Source organism: Acipenser ruthenus, chromosome 14 (genome assembly GCF_902713425.1).
Source record: "Acipenser ruthenus chromosome 14, fAciRut3.2 maternal haplotype, whole genome shotgun sequence".
In the NCBI taxonomy this organism is placed as follows: Eukaryota; Metazoa; Chordata; class Actinopteri; order Acipenseriformes; family Acipenseridae; genus Acipenser; species Acipenser ruthenus.
In genome coordinates this window covers 9,956,468-9,971,316 of record NC_081202.1, presented here as the reverse complement: position 1 = coordinate 9,971,316, position 14,849 = coordinate 9,956,468, and the positions used below count along the sequence as shown (strand labels likewise).

Here is a 14,849-nt window from a genome sequence, read left to right as displayed (position 1 = left end):
ACTGTATAAATCCTATAAGGTGGTTCACTTAATTTGAAGGATGTCCTGGTGGTGGACCTGTTATAATGGCTTTTCTCCGTTATGACATTGCAGTATGTATGCCTCAGGGTGCAGAATCTTTGATAATAATACCATGGATTTGACAAGGTTCCATAAAAGATGACCAGGAAGCCTTTGATGTAACAGAATACTGTTGGTATCTGGAACTTTCATTTCTTGTTTTGCATGGGTAGATTCTTTGATGTATGAATCCTCATTTTCTTCCTGTTGTATCATCAAGGTTTCTCCTGCTCAACGCTTACCTACAAACTTCAACCTATTTTTATTTCTTGTTGTTTTACAAGAAAAAACATACTTTCTGCTGACTACTGACTATACTTTTTTTAAAGGCATTCATTTACAGTATCTTTGATATTGAGACAGCTCAGTGAGCACACCTCATTCAGTCCTGGGCCTAGCTCAAGCAGACTGCCCATTGGCATGTGATGGGGAGTAATTTCCACTGTAAAGTTGAAATAACTACTTCATTTTATTTGTGACCTGAGATGTGTTATAACACAGTTATTCTAACCCACGTGTAAAGTATGAGAAGCTTGTATTAGTATAAATGTATCAAACTTTTTCACTTGACTTCTGGCAGCCAATAGCTGATCTTGCTGCCATGTTTACTACATGTGTTAGCAGCTCTGCAGCTACTATAGACCCAAGATACCTCGAATCTTGATTTTAAATTCATGTGTGGTGGTTATAAACTTCAGCTTTGCTGTATTTTATTATGTTGTGTTGCTTGTTAGTTTAAGATGGACTTGTCTTGACATTCAAAGCCCATGCTTCTCTAAAGTAACTGTAATGGTAATCCCACACCTGCTGGCAAATTATCATTTCTTCCAGACGCTCTAGGATGTCACCAGTATAAATTTCTTAAAACGCTGTTGTAACAAGCGAAGGAAGCATAACAAAAATGAAAACCGATCCCTACTGTTTGAATCCTTGAAATCTGTCATGCTAGATTAGACAATAAGACACTTGGGGATCCTACTGTATCAGATGAAAGGCAGTTTTTTTTAACATCATTTTTGGAGTTGGTCCATTAGTATAAGGTTACATTTCTTTGTTTCTATACAGTGTTTCCCAGTAGACCACTTGTGCTGGTATGTCTTGGCAGAAGGCAAGGATGTAATTTTTGGTCATCCTAACTGCTGCACAGTTGTCCTCTCCCTCTCAAAATAAAGCTCAATAACCTCTTTTATGACACAAAGAAAGTCTTCCAGAAATGTGAAAATGTGAGGTTTAAAAACTTTAATACACCCGCTGCATAAGCTTGAACCACTAATATGACACCTGGGGCTATTTTCACAAACCTCTTCCACTGCTATTGTTTCTACTCCAGTTTAATTCTGCAGAAATTAGCAGAACTGATTTCTGCAAAATAATGACGTTCTGTCTTGAAATAGTGTTTTGCTAACTACCATCCTGTGAAAAGCTTTATGAAACTGGCCTTTGCTTTTGATAGAAGCTACTGTAGATCAAATACATTGCACACAAATAGTTTTTGCCACTACTAGAGTTTAGAAAGGTATGTTTGTAAGTTCTATATAATAAAGTAGAATGTTTATGTGCATCCATGCCAAGTGAAGGTTAGACTACAAAAATGTACTTATTGCCCTTCTGTCCGTCCTTCACACACTGTATCTCACAAACTAAGTAAGTCATTGAGGTCATTGTTACACAGATAAACTAAGCGACATACAAGGATTATGGGAAACGTTTTACCTCCAGGATAAAAGGGCAGGTGAGCAGGCCAATCCTCTATTTTTAACCTTCTCACAGTACTTGAATAGATGATACAATATGGTATAAATGAGTAAGATTCAAATTTGGTTCCTATTACTTTTGAAGTTAATGCATAAAACAGAAAAGGTTGACAAAATAGTCATGTCCTATGTTTGTTGTCTTTTTCACAAAGTAGGTTCATACAAATACACAGTTAGGTAGTTCCTATGAATTTTCAAGGAAATACAAAGGCAGTACGCAGACAATTATATTGTTTGGGTAAGGTAATAGCTGCAGATAGTGTACTGGAAGACATGAGTCTAGTTAAAGGGATATATCTGGCATGGAAAACAAAGGTTCTAGCCCTGCCACAGAGATGACATAATTGATTTTCCCCATCACACAACAAGTAAACAGATAACAGATGGCACCCACTAAGGACACAGGTGGCCATATGTTCTTTTTTTTCTTCCTTTGAAGTAACCCCTTCTCAGTTTCTGTACTTGCCCTGAATATACAGTACAATTAAAATGATTTAAAGATATCTGAAAATGCACTTTACATATCTAATTTAAAGCTCCATTTAAAGATATCTGGAAATCATTCTGAGATATCTCTAAATGTTTTTTAGATATCTTAAAATGATTTTGAGATAAATCTGACCCACTGTGCAGTGTATCAACAATTCCAAATTGCATACAAGCAGCTAAATAATATTATGAGGTATGACTCCATGGCAATTTTATATCTGTGCAGTATACTTGATAGAATAATACTCCCATTAATACTATACATAAGAGATGGGTATTTTCCATCATTCTTTCAAAGCTGCCAACAAATGCATCTCGGTGAAGATGAACTACATCATGTCATAAACCTCCTTCCTGACTATGGCAACACAAACGCACATTGTTTAACTTTAATTTGAATAAAAGTAGAAAGCAGCAAAGCTTCCAAGTGTTTTTCCTTTGTATTCAGTTCTTAAACTGAAGGTAACAGTCTGGCTCAGAATCCGCTACCAAAGTAAGAGAGTTTGTGTGATTGTTTGTATTGGCTGCTCCCGCTTTTAAACTATGTGGTTTTTGAGACGTGCAGTAAATACTAACAGGAAAATGTCAGTTTAAAATGCTTTACCAGACGGCTTCCATGTACATTTCCCACAGCAGTTATGTGGCTTCCAAGACAGAATTCAAAGTAATACTTATCTGACAAAATGTCACAAAGAAATATGACTGCTATACTGTATTAACTGTACAGTATAGCAAAAGGACACTTCCTTTTTCCAGTGGATGGGGATGTCAAGAACAAGCAAGTTGTTAAAAAACATAAATGTATACTGTTCTTGTAAATACGGTATTTTCTATTGTTAAACATAAAACTGCAGATGGCTTAATGACAGTGGAAATCAATTATCTTGCAGGCCCATCTTTTTTAATGTATTTTAACCACAGATGATTAGTTTCTGCCATTCAGAATATTAAATATAAAACCTGAAAATAAAGCCTGATGCAAGGTCGTCAGTTCAACAAAACAAATCTAGAAGCATCTAAAAAAATCTAAATGCATTTGACTATTTTCTGTCCGTAAAGACTGGCTAGCTTCACAAATAACTGCTTAAATCTAAAAGAAACAGAAAATAGGAGAGACTTTCTGGAAAATATTACAGATTGCCAGTCCTCAGCTGACCTACAACTGGACGAGAGAGTCCAGGCTGTGGAGAATGTTTTAGAACTGTGTTGGCTTTGTTCTAAATGTTCCATTGATGACAGTAGAGGCACACGAAGAGACCTCTGTTGGTTAAATAAGAAACTGCAGGCAAAAGAAAGAAGCTTACTTCACTCAGATATAATGATTCATTTGCACACTGCCCTAAACACTTTTAATGTTTTAAAGCTGATTCCCAAAAACCAGTGTAGCATAATGTTGCAATGTATAGTAAACCTGCCTAAACTCAAACTTCCCAATATAAGATACTTTTTTTGGTACTGAACTAGCCCACTCAATAAAACCAAACCGGAGAACCGTTTTGCATCATTCACAATGATACTGGTAACTTTATAAGTACTACTGTATAAACAACGAGTTTATTTTAACTAACTCCTTTATACATGATTGGTTTGGATGATATTTTCATACAGGGGACTACTGGGCATATTTATTTCAAGAATGCAAAAGCAACGTTAGAATTGGTAGAAAACAATATGACAGTACAATGTTATGTTTGAATAATAATTAGAAATGAATAAGCCTTATTAGTAGGTGGGCTAACAATTCCAGGAGGTTGATATGGCATCTTTTAGGATAACCACCTGAATGTGGGCTGGACCTATTTACCTATAGGGCCTTTTCTTGTTCATATATTATTGAGTAAGATACGGCATTTAAACAAATGGCAACACATACTTTACATACAAGGACTTTTCACATTGCTAGTTTCAAACCGAGGCGAAACTGTTTTACTGGGGTAAACTCACCCCCAACAGAAACAAGGGTTGAACATTTTCAACCCAGGACGAAGCGCTCACCTCGGGTTGAAAAATTAAATGTGAATGCTTTAGCGTTACGCTCGGGTTGAAAACGCGCAGGACAGTAGCCAAAAACAAACGTCAAAAGACAAGGTTCACGCATCAGCGGGCAGTTGTAAATAAAAAAATAAAAATGGCAAGAATGTTATGGACCAATGACGAGGTCCTCCAGGACCAGGATTGGTGTAGACAATAAGAAATAACAAAAGTAACTTTGGTTGCACAAAGAACTATCTACAATAAGTAAAATAAAGAAAATAATAAAAAAAAGAGAGATCGTTTCGGGGTTGTGGTAACCTGAAAAGGTTACGTCTTGCACGGAGCACACGTCGCCGGCGCCTCCTCCAGGCTTGTTGTACACGAGTCCTCCGAGCTTGTTGTACACAAGCGCTCCTTCGCAAAATAATCAAAAAAGCTTGGAATAAAGAACACAGAGAAATGAACGCCATGTCGGGAGCCATGTTGGATATTTACTTCTGCTACTGTGTTTGACACGGGTTGAAAATATGCAGTGTGACACGTCACGTCCAACCCCGTGGCGAATCTTATCCCGAGAATTGTAGAGCATGGCAAATGTGAATGCGTGCAGGGCTGAACTCAGGGGTGAGTCACCCCAGGGCCACCCCGTGTCGACTCAACCCGGGTTTTGGTGGTGCAGTGTGAAAAGCCCTACACAGCGCCTGCATTGCACATTTTGTCAGTGCAAGCAAGAGCATTCGCATTTGGACCACTTTAACAAACAGCTGCAACAAAAAGGTGTCCTTCTTTGTTCATACTCATTTTCTTTCGAGTTACATTATAGACTTTGGCGTCAATGGGAAAGATGAGAGCCTCAAAATTGGAAGAGGGCTAAATTCTATTTGGAATGGATGTTGTTCAAGTCATGTAAACTAATGAGTCTCCTTACCAACAAGGAATTGTCTTTTAAGAAATACACGCAACATAAGCAAGCACAGATGCCATATTTAACAAAAAGTAAATGTAGAATCTGAAAGATACAAGACAACATTGCTGTTGATAGACCAATGACATTGGGGAGACATTACCCACAGGGAAATATGTTCAACAGACGCTGGATTCCTTTGTTGGACACTATCTCAGTTTAAGTGTTCTGAACAAATACGTTGAAACGGGTTGTAACATTTGTGTAACAGCTCTCATCTAAAAAAATAATTGAGAGGGGAGTGATTGAAATAGTTTGCAACCTTTGATTGAAAGGGATGAACTGGCATGGCCTTAGCCCATGAAGATGATCTGTTTAGAAATGGAAGGAACTGCTGCTGATGGCGAGTGATTCATTTAATTTGGTCATCTTCCAGACAAAGACTAAGAGCATACCTTTTTACCCAATACCTTTTTAATCTCCATTAGGTAAATTGTGCAAATATAAAAAACATAAAAAAGTCAAACATTAACACTGTATCAACGTTCATTTCATTTTAGCCTTTACGGGTGTTTTGTTAACAGTATCAGTAATTCTCTATATTTTTGCACAAGACATTTTAACTGGGTTGACAATGATTCTGCAGCTCACCAAATAGAGTGCCACAGCCTACAATTAAACCCTGACCCACAGGAAACTACACTAAGCAATACTGCATTTCTGACATTTTTACCATTTAACCATTTCTTACTGTATTTAGCTAAGGATTTAGGCTATTTATTGCATTGTTAAATTGTTAAAATTCATCTTTGTATTTGCTTTATTTATTTATTCATTGTATTGCTTTTATTATTGTACAATGGTGCTGGAATCGTTGGTCTTCTCCAGACTATGGTATTATGAAGGAAAAATATGCTATTAGTCGGGGGCCCCAAGTGCATCCCTATCTTTCTGGTGATGACCCCTCTTACATAAACTGTGAAATGCCATAGAGCCTTTAAAATAAATGAATACCCATGCTTTTTAAAAGTTTTTCCTGGTTTATAGATTTAAAACTATGCTTTACTTTGGAGTTAAATAGTAGTAAATGGAAGACAAACATGAGTCTTTCCAGTCTGCTGTATTAATCATAGCAAGATATTGTAGAACAGTAATACACAGGACTGTATTTTCTGCATACATATGAGTGTGAGTGACTGGACAAGTCAATAAAAGAATGGAAAATAAGAGGTTACCTTAAATGAACCTTTGAGGTATCTGCATATATACTGTAATGATCTAAAATGATTTAAAAAGTACAATATAAGTACAGCTATGCTAAGAGTCTGCACACCATTCTACTGACTACTCAATCCAAACATCCATTAACGTATTTACAGTATTTAAAGAATGCATGTACTTGTAGCTGATTCTTTAAAATCAAGATCAAGATGTCAAACTCCTCATAAAACTTTTTAAACAACTTAAATAAAATATTGTTACATGTTTAAATTTATTGTTCAGTTAAAGCAATGCCAATGACAACAACAACAAAACAAAAGAACTGTTTGCATCTGTGGTTTTAGAGTTTTTAACCTGATCTCATCTCACCGACAGGGGACTGGACAGAATCTGTGCTGGCAGTGTATCACGCAACACTCCCAGTTACACACCCATTCATTCCTTTACTTTTCTTTCTTTATGAATGTCTGCAGGGGTTCCCAGTGCCAACAGTACAGTATTGTGGGTTTAAAATCACAAAACTAATTTCACTGCCAGCATAGGTTTGATTCAAAAGCAGGCCTCCAGAGGCGAAAGGATGGCGTAACCCACTGTGCAGCCAATCCCCATGGAACTGCCATGCTGTTTTCACCCCAAAAGCCATTCCTGTGCTTTTCAAGCATCATCGGCTACAGTATGTCTATGCTAGGGATGACTGCCATGATACAACATCATGGGAGTCCCTACAGCATAATCAGTCTTGTTTGGTTAGTCATGCAATCTGAGTTGCTCTTATTAATTGAAAGTCATGTGGTTTTCTGAAGTTGTTCTGTTTTCTTTTTGCAGTTTTTAATAACATTTAGATAAAAAAAGGGGATTTAAACGGTCACAGACTTTATGTGCTTTATTACATTTTAATGTAACCATACGTAGTGCAAACTGTTGAACAAAAAGAGATTAAACATATTTAACAGATTATGGTTACAACAGTTAGACACCCATTAAATCAAATAGTATTAAGAAAATGTGTTCTCCATTTGCCATTTGTGTATTTTAAGTAGACTTTTATAAGCAGACTTTTAAAAAAATACATTACTAGTATTCTTTTTTTTTTTTAAGAAGCATACATTTGCTCCTGTTTTCCTATAATCCGTGTTTTTTAAATTATATTACCTTCTGGTTGATCCTGACTATTTCAAGAAAAATATCTATTTACATTATTATAATTTTAAATATAAATTTGTCTACAGTATGCGTTTTAGTTTGAGAATTCTGGGCGCTTAGTTTAGTGACAATACGGTAGGCGCAGGCTGCTTAAAACTTCATAGCAAAAAAACTGGAAGTCATTATAGCCAATGACTGAGGTAACATCTCGTACAGATACGCGGGGCTCGGGGAAACTTTCCAAATTCACTAATCACCGACCAGAATATATATATATTTTAAATCATGGGGTTTGACTTGGATCGGTTTGCAGAAGACGTGGACTCTGACTTAAAATGCAAACTGTGCGCAAAAGTTCTGGAGGAGCCGCTGTCCACCCCGTGCGGACACGTTTTCTGTGCTGGCTGTTTGCTACCTTGGGCGGTACAGCAGAGACTCTGCCCGCTGCAGTGTCAGTCCATCTCTGCTAAGGAACTTCACCAGGTCCTTCCACTGAAAAATCTCATCCAGAAGCTGGACACCAGATGTGATTATCATGCCAGGGGCTGTGCAAAGACAGTCAAACTGCAGGAATTGAGAGATCATGTAGAAATGTGTGATTACAGTCCAGCCCAGTGCAGGAATAAGGGCTGCAAAGAGGTGCTCAATTTAAGAGACATGGACTCTCACATGAGGGAAAGCTGCGATTACAGACCCGTAGGAATCTGTCAGAAAGGGTGCGGATTGGTACTGCTCCATAAGGACCTGATCCAGGGAAATCACTGCTGCCTCCGGGCACTGAGAGCCCAGAATGGGGCGCTACAGGTAAAAATGTCCAGCTTGGAGCAAGACACGAAGAAGCAGACTGTCAAATGGAGCAAACGAGAAAAATCGTTGCTGGCTCAGGTATCAGCACTTCAAAATGAAGTGCAACTCACTGCTCTGAGGTACCAGAAGAAATTTAACCAGTACATGATCCACATCAACAACATTACTAAATATGTTGCAAGCCACTGCAAGGTAAGAAAAAAAAAAAAAAAGATATGGGTGATACACTGCACTAGGTGGCGGGGGCACCATCTTTTACTCTTTTTTCTCAGTTTACTTATATTTCCATGGAAGTGCTTGTCTTGGTATATGAAATACTGTAGGTGAATATTGTACACTGCTACTACTGCGACGACTAGTAATGTTATAACAATACAAAATATTAATAAAAGGGGTGTTATTTTATTACATAGGGATGTTACATAAATTGCAAATTAGTATTATTATTATTATTTTTTTTTTAAATTGAGAAATGCTTCACATTAAAATGTAAAAATGTATACTGTATGATCTGCTGAAATATATTTAAATGATAGATACCAAATGTCAAACACACCAAGGGTCAATTTTCACTAATTTCTACGGCCACAACAGTGTTAAAACAAGCTAGGTCATGGCGGTGCTGATTACAACAGCTGCTCTTAATGAGAATAAATAAATAAAATAATACAAAAAACAAACAAACACGTGTCTCGATTATAAACACTTCGCTACAACTGTAAACGCACCTGGTAGCGTTTGCAGCAACATCAAAACGGTATATTTACTTTTTTACTGCGTAATGTATTTAGTTTTAACTTGACTAGCTGGTTAATACAGTCCTAATTTGTTTAAGGGCAGGCACTTCCACAAACTGTTTGTGCACAAATTATGATCCACCAATTGTATTTGTTTTCTAGGGAGGAGAACAAAAAACACTTAATATAGTTCTTCACAGAGAAAGTGACAGTCTGGGATTCAACATCATTGGAGGAAGACCGTGCCAGGTAAAATATTTTTGTATTTTGTATTCGGAGATACACATTACGGTCTAGTCATAATACATTATTAAAACATACCTCTAAAGTAAGTATTGCTGCTGAAACATTGTATATACGGTATTAGTCATACTAACTGGAGACTTAGATTAATGTACAGTTTTGCAATACTATTGCTCTGGTAACCCTTGTTCTTTCAGGGTGGGATGCCTGTTTTATGGGAATTGTTTTAATTGTGGGTCAGGTCAGGACACACATGTTTTAATGTGTGTGTGTGCTGCTTACAGCAAGTATAGCTGGCATCCTTCTGTGCAGCAGAGAAGGGCTCTTGCTACACAAGAACACTGGGACCAGAGACATTTTATCATTACCATTGGAGATAAAATAGTGTTGCGTCATGCATAAAGAAAAGTTTAACTAGAAGCACAAGCTACATAAACAACTGCAGCAACTTAAATAATTTCAAAGGGGAGAGGCTGAGGGCTAGGGACAGTGGAGTTGGGATTAAGTTAAGGGCTGGATTTTTTGTTGTTTTTACAGTTTGTTCTGAGTGCTTCTGGTTGAGCAAACCTGCATTTGAGTGAGACACTGGGGAACAGTTTCTGTAATGATTGGCACACCTGAAAACCAACTGTGATTTAATCATCATTAAGCACTCCGCAAACTGTGACAGCAGGGTATTTCATGCTAAATCACTTCCATACTCATTTCAGTTGCGTACCTCCAGGCTTTCAGTAAAATGTGAAACAAAGGCTTTCTGTCACTGTTTGTTTACTGACGCTGTTTCATTCTTCATTTGCTCGTGAACCCATCACTATGAAGAATCAAGAAGATTCTACTGCCGAAGGAATTTATATTTCAAAAATCTTGAAAAATGGCTCAGCGGACAGAGCAGATGGACTTCAAGTTCACGACAGGATTGTGGAGGTAAGAGGGGTCTGGAAAACCAGCATTTGCATGACATCTGCAACTAATGTGTCAAAAAATATATATATATATACACTGTAAAAAGACTTCTAGTTTGAGCTGTTATAGGCCATTTTGGAGGAAGTAATACATCAGCGTATTTACTGTGTAATCAGGGTCAAGCAAATCAACAGTCTGGCATTAGTTTTAAGGAGAGGTGTGCTCATAGTTACGGAAGTCTTATACCCTTATGTAAACTCCAACCCTTTTTTTTGGATTTTTAAAAAAAAAGAGAAAAATGAGGTTCAGCTGGCGTGAGCCATGCCTTGCTACACTATGACAATAGAATCTCCAGGCACAGCTGTTTGACAGCTGTCTTGTAATCACATCATTAAATGGTTTGGTCTGTTTGTTTCAGTTGTTTTATCAATCAATCAATCAATCAATCAATCAATCATTCAATCAATCTTTATTTTATATAGCGCCTTTCATAGTGGACCACCATCACAAAGCGATTTACAAGATGCAGTAACAAGAAAATCCATAATACTTTAAATACAGAGAAATGCATAATACATGATATACAGTAAAAAAAAAAAACAATGCATAATACATGATACAGTTGCAAAAAAAATTAAAAACAACAACAATGCATAATACATTAAATACAGTGAAAAATGCATAATACATGATAGTAGCAATACATGAAATAGTAGCAACAACACAGCAGCTAATAGCAGACATCAGGCTTAAAGAGCATGGAAAGCAAGAGAACAGGTGGGTCTTGAGAGCTGATTTAAAGCGAGCAACGGTGGGAGCATGGGAGAGAGTTCCAAAGAGTTGGAGCCATGAAGCTGAACGAGGGTTCTCCAGATGTGGTGCACTTTTGCTTGGGGATAACAAGCAGGCCAGAGTTGGAGGACCTCAGCTTGCGTGCAGGGACATACGCGTCAGCAAGTTGAGGAGGTACTCAGGACCTGTGTGATGAATGGCATTGTAGGTGAGCAGGAGAGTTTTGAAAGTAATCCTGAACTTTACAGGTAGCCAGTGCAGCTGGGCAAGACGGGGGGGTGATGTGATCACATTTTTTACATCTGGTAAGGATCCTGGCAGTGGCTTTCTGAATTAGCTGCAGTCGGTTTATGGTGCATTCCGGGAGACCACCATATAGAGTTGCAGTAGTCGAGTCGAGAGGAGGCAAATGCATGACAAAGTATCTCCGCATCTGGGGAGGGAAAGGTAGGGACAGACTTTGGAGATGTTTCAAAGATGGTAGAAGGAAGATGTGACCACGGAGGAGATGTGTGCATTAAAGGAGAGGTTGCTGACAAGAAGTACACCAAGGCTTCATACTGTGGGGGAAGGCAGCAGGAGACAGTTTCCAAGGTTCAGGGCAGCAATATTGAGATTCTTAAGGGGGGGTTACCTTATTCCCATGTATGTGTTAATTGTTTGTTTTGTATACAGTAGTAAATAATTCCCTATTTTTAACTATTATGATTTAAGACCTACTTGCAAAACTAAGGGCTGTCTTCCTGGTTTCTTATCCCTGTTTGGAGATGGCCTGATTTAATTTAACAAGGGGATAAATCAGTTACTGTGCCTCTGGCCCACCAAGCTGTGCAAGAAGGACAGTGTACAGCAGTACTATATATATATATATATATATATATATATATATATATATATATAGTAATTTCAAATCTAAAAACAAATTATGAAACCACTATAATGACTACTCTCTGGTGATGGGATATACTGACTTGGAATATCAGACTTTTTAGATTTCAATAGAAACGATCATATAAATGTTTGTTAACACATGTTGTTGAGACTTCTCAGAATATAGGTCATGGTGTTCCACTTATGTATGAGTTCTTGGCTAGGATAGCTAATAAACCTGTATCTTTGTAACCAGTTTTGGTAATTTAAAGAAACTGCGCTTGTACATTTGTTTCAAGAAGTTATTTAACATACTGTATATGTCATGGTACATCCATGTGGATGGCTTACCTCATAAAATTGTTATCAGATATTCTGCACACATTCTTTAGCACAAATTCTTGAATATATAAAAGGGCACTTACTTCCAGGGCTGTGAAGTTGTATACTGCTAGAGTTGTAAGAGTGCTGTGAGGAATTGTTTTCTTTTATTTGGATTTGTTTCTAGTAATCTCAACTTTGACCATTCATTTCCTCATATAACAGGACATTTTCAATTAAAATACAAAGGCGTTTAGGATTTTTTTTTTTTACAATACTTTCAATGCTCTTGGTGGCTGTATATAACAGCACACATACACACTTGTACAATACAAATAAAAAACAAAGAAACAAGCAAACTAAAACACTTACACAAAGAAAGGCAGTATACTGTAATGACAGACAGATATGTACTGCTACAGTTTGGGCACTTACATATCTGGAGGTGAATAAACCACACATTTTGGACTAATTTAACATTGACACAGCTCCGATAAATTTTCACCCCCAAGGAGGCTAAAGGTAATTCTGAAAATAACTCCTTTTACTTACAGAGCAATAGCTTGTAAGAGGAATTGAATTTACAGCAGCCAAACAAAAGCACTCACAGCTGACTAGTTCTGCCAAATAAAAGTAGCTTACATCTCACAGAGCAGTCTTAAACTGCAAGGCCCCATGCAAAGGGTGATTTAGGCTCAGTCCCAAACTGAAATGTAGCGTAACACCATCTGGAAGACAGTGCTTTGCTCTCCTGCTTTGAGGGGTCTGTGTAGTCACCCTCATTTTGAAAGAGAACGTCTGGCTCAGTTCTGTGCGGCCAGCTGTTTTTGATTAGATAATGTAATCACTGGAAAGCAGGTAGGAAGAAAAAATGGAACCTTTTGTTTACTCTCACCAGCTCTGGTATTTGTTGTTATTGCTTTACAAGTCTTAGATTTAAATTGGTAACGCCATTTTAAAAGAAATGCCATGTTAAAATGTGACTATTATTAGGTGCCTAACATTGCCACAATGACTGTATATTTAAAAAGCACAGTTATTTTAATTCAGACTGTTTGTACTTGTTGCTTCATGACAAGTAACAAAGTTGTTTTTTCTCTTGGTCAAAAAGGAGGAGCTAGGTGGCCCAGTGTGTTAAAATAATTCTGGTAAATGAAATAATGTAAAGAGTGAATATTTTATACCAGGTTTCGTTTTGGAATTAATCTTGCATTCATTTAAAAATCTTGCAACAGAATGACTGGGTGGATCGCACAGTTCACAGAGTACTTTATTTATGACACTCACGAGGATGATCATTGGATATTTGGCTTTCCTCGTTCGTGGAAAAACTACAGTACTCCATGAACATATCCTATAAATCTTACCTTGCGTGCAAAATTCACTATTGAGATCTCACATATGCAGTTTTGGAAGAAACACATGCTGAAGCAAACATGCCTTTTGATCTGGTAGCATAGTAGGTTAACAAAAGCTCTCTTTGCATGTCTTATTTTAACTCAAGCAATTTGTCAACTCCTCAGCAGTGTAATTGGGGGCAAATAATGTCACATTGGATGCATAACTGGATGGTTAATAACCAATAGGACACGAGTTGTTGAAGAGGTCCGGACAATTGACAGGATACGCAATGACTGAAAGCAAGACATGCAAACAGAGCTTTCTGTAACCTACATTACTGTACATTTTTAACATGGAAGTATGAGAGACAAACATAGTTCAAGCAGCTTTCTGGGCAGCCATGTCAAGAATCTTGTGATTCGTCTTCAGATGGTCTCAGGCAAGTCTTATCGGGTTGTGTTTACAAATATGAAGTGAATCAAAACTTTGAAACAACTACTGTCACTCTAATAATACGAATTTTAGTTTTGGGTCTTTGTTTGTTTGTTTGTTTGTTTCTTGGTCTTGAAATTAGGGATGTGATATTTTTAAATAAATACACTATAATAAAGTTTAAACATCAGTTTATATTATGGACATACAACAAAATAAGCATGCCAGTTCTGATATAAAATATAAACATGTTATTTTATGCAGGCACATTTTGGAGCTCTAAGGAAGACAGTTCATTTGAACTCCTGGTTATTTCTAATACCATATAAATACTGCAAGCATTATATTGAACACATATTGGAACAAGGCATTTGGTATATTGTCCTCTGATACAAGCACATTTCTACATGGATTAGCTGTGTTTTGACTAAAATAACTTAGGTAATTTGTCACTGTATGATTTCTTTAGCAGGTCTGATTACTGCTATCATGGGTACGTTGGCACCATGGGGACCAATTTAAACATGAAAGGGCCTCACTGAAGGGATGTTTCGCCAATTATTTGGAACCACAAACTGCAGAGGATACCACAAAGTGAAGTGTTTATAATGGATTTAACAGTTTTGAGGTTTTAACTAGTCAGTTTATCAATTTTTCTGCTCAGATGCCAACTATCTTCAAGGGATACTGTTATACTGTACTGTACTGCATTACATCATGTATAATGTGTTTCATGATTTGAGGGGGATCATTTAAAAAAAGACTATTTAATATAAACTTATACCGTAACTGTCTCAGAGTTCATAGGTGCTTCACTGGTTATTGGGTAAAAGGACAGCGTGTAACTTGAGCCTGGGT

The 14,849-nt window shown here is 37.3% G+C and overlaps 1 protein-coding gene across 1 annotated transcript in view; it reads left to right on the top strand.

Moving 5' to 3' along the window:
* The first annotated feature begins 7,747 nt into the window (after positions 1-7,747).
* Positions 7,748-14,849, top strand: part of LOC117419485 (PDZ domain-containing RING finger protein 4-like) — a 125,371-nt gene continuing 118,269 nt past the window's right edge. Inside the window, exons 1-3 of the mRNA XM_034032259.3 lie at positions 7,748-8,544; positions 9,252-9,338; positions 10,152-10,256. Of these exons, the coding sequence (XP_033888150.3) occupies positions 7,831-8,544; positions 9,252-9,338; positions 10,152-10,256 (906 nt within the window). The 5' untranslated portion in view covers positions 7,748-7,830. The remainder of the gene's footprint in view (positions 8,545-9,251; positions 9,339-10,151; positions 10,257-14,849) is intronic.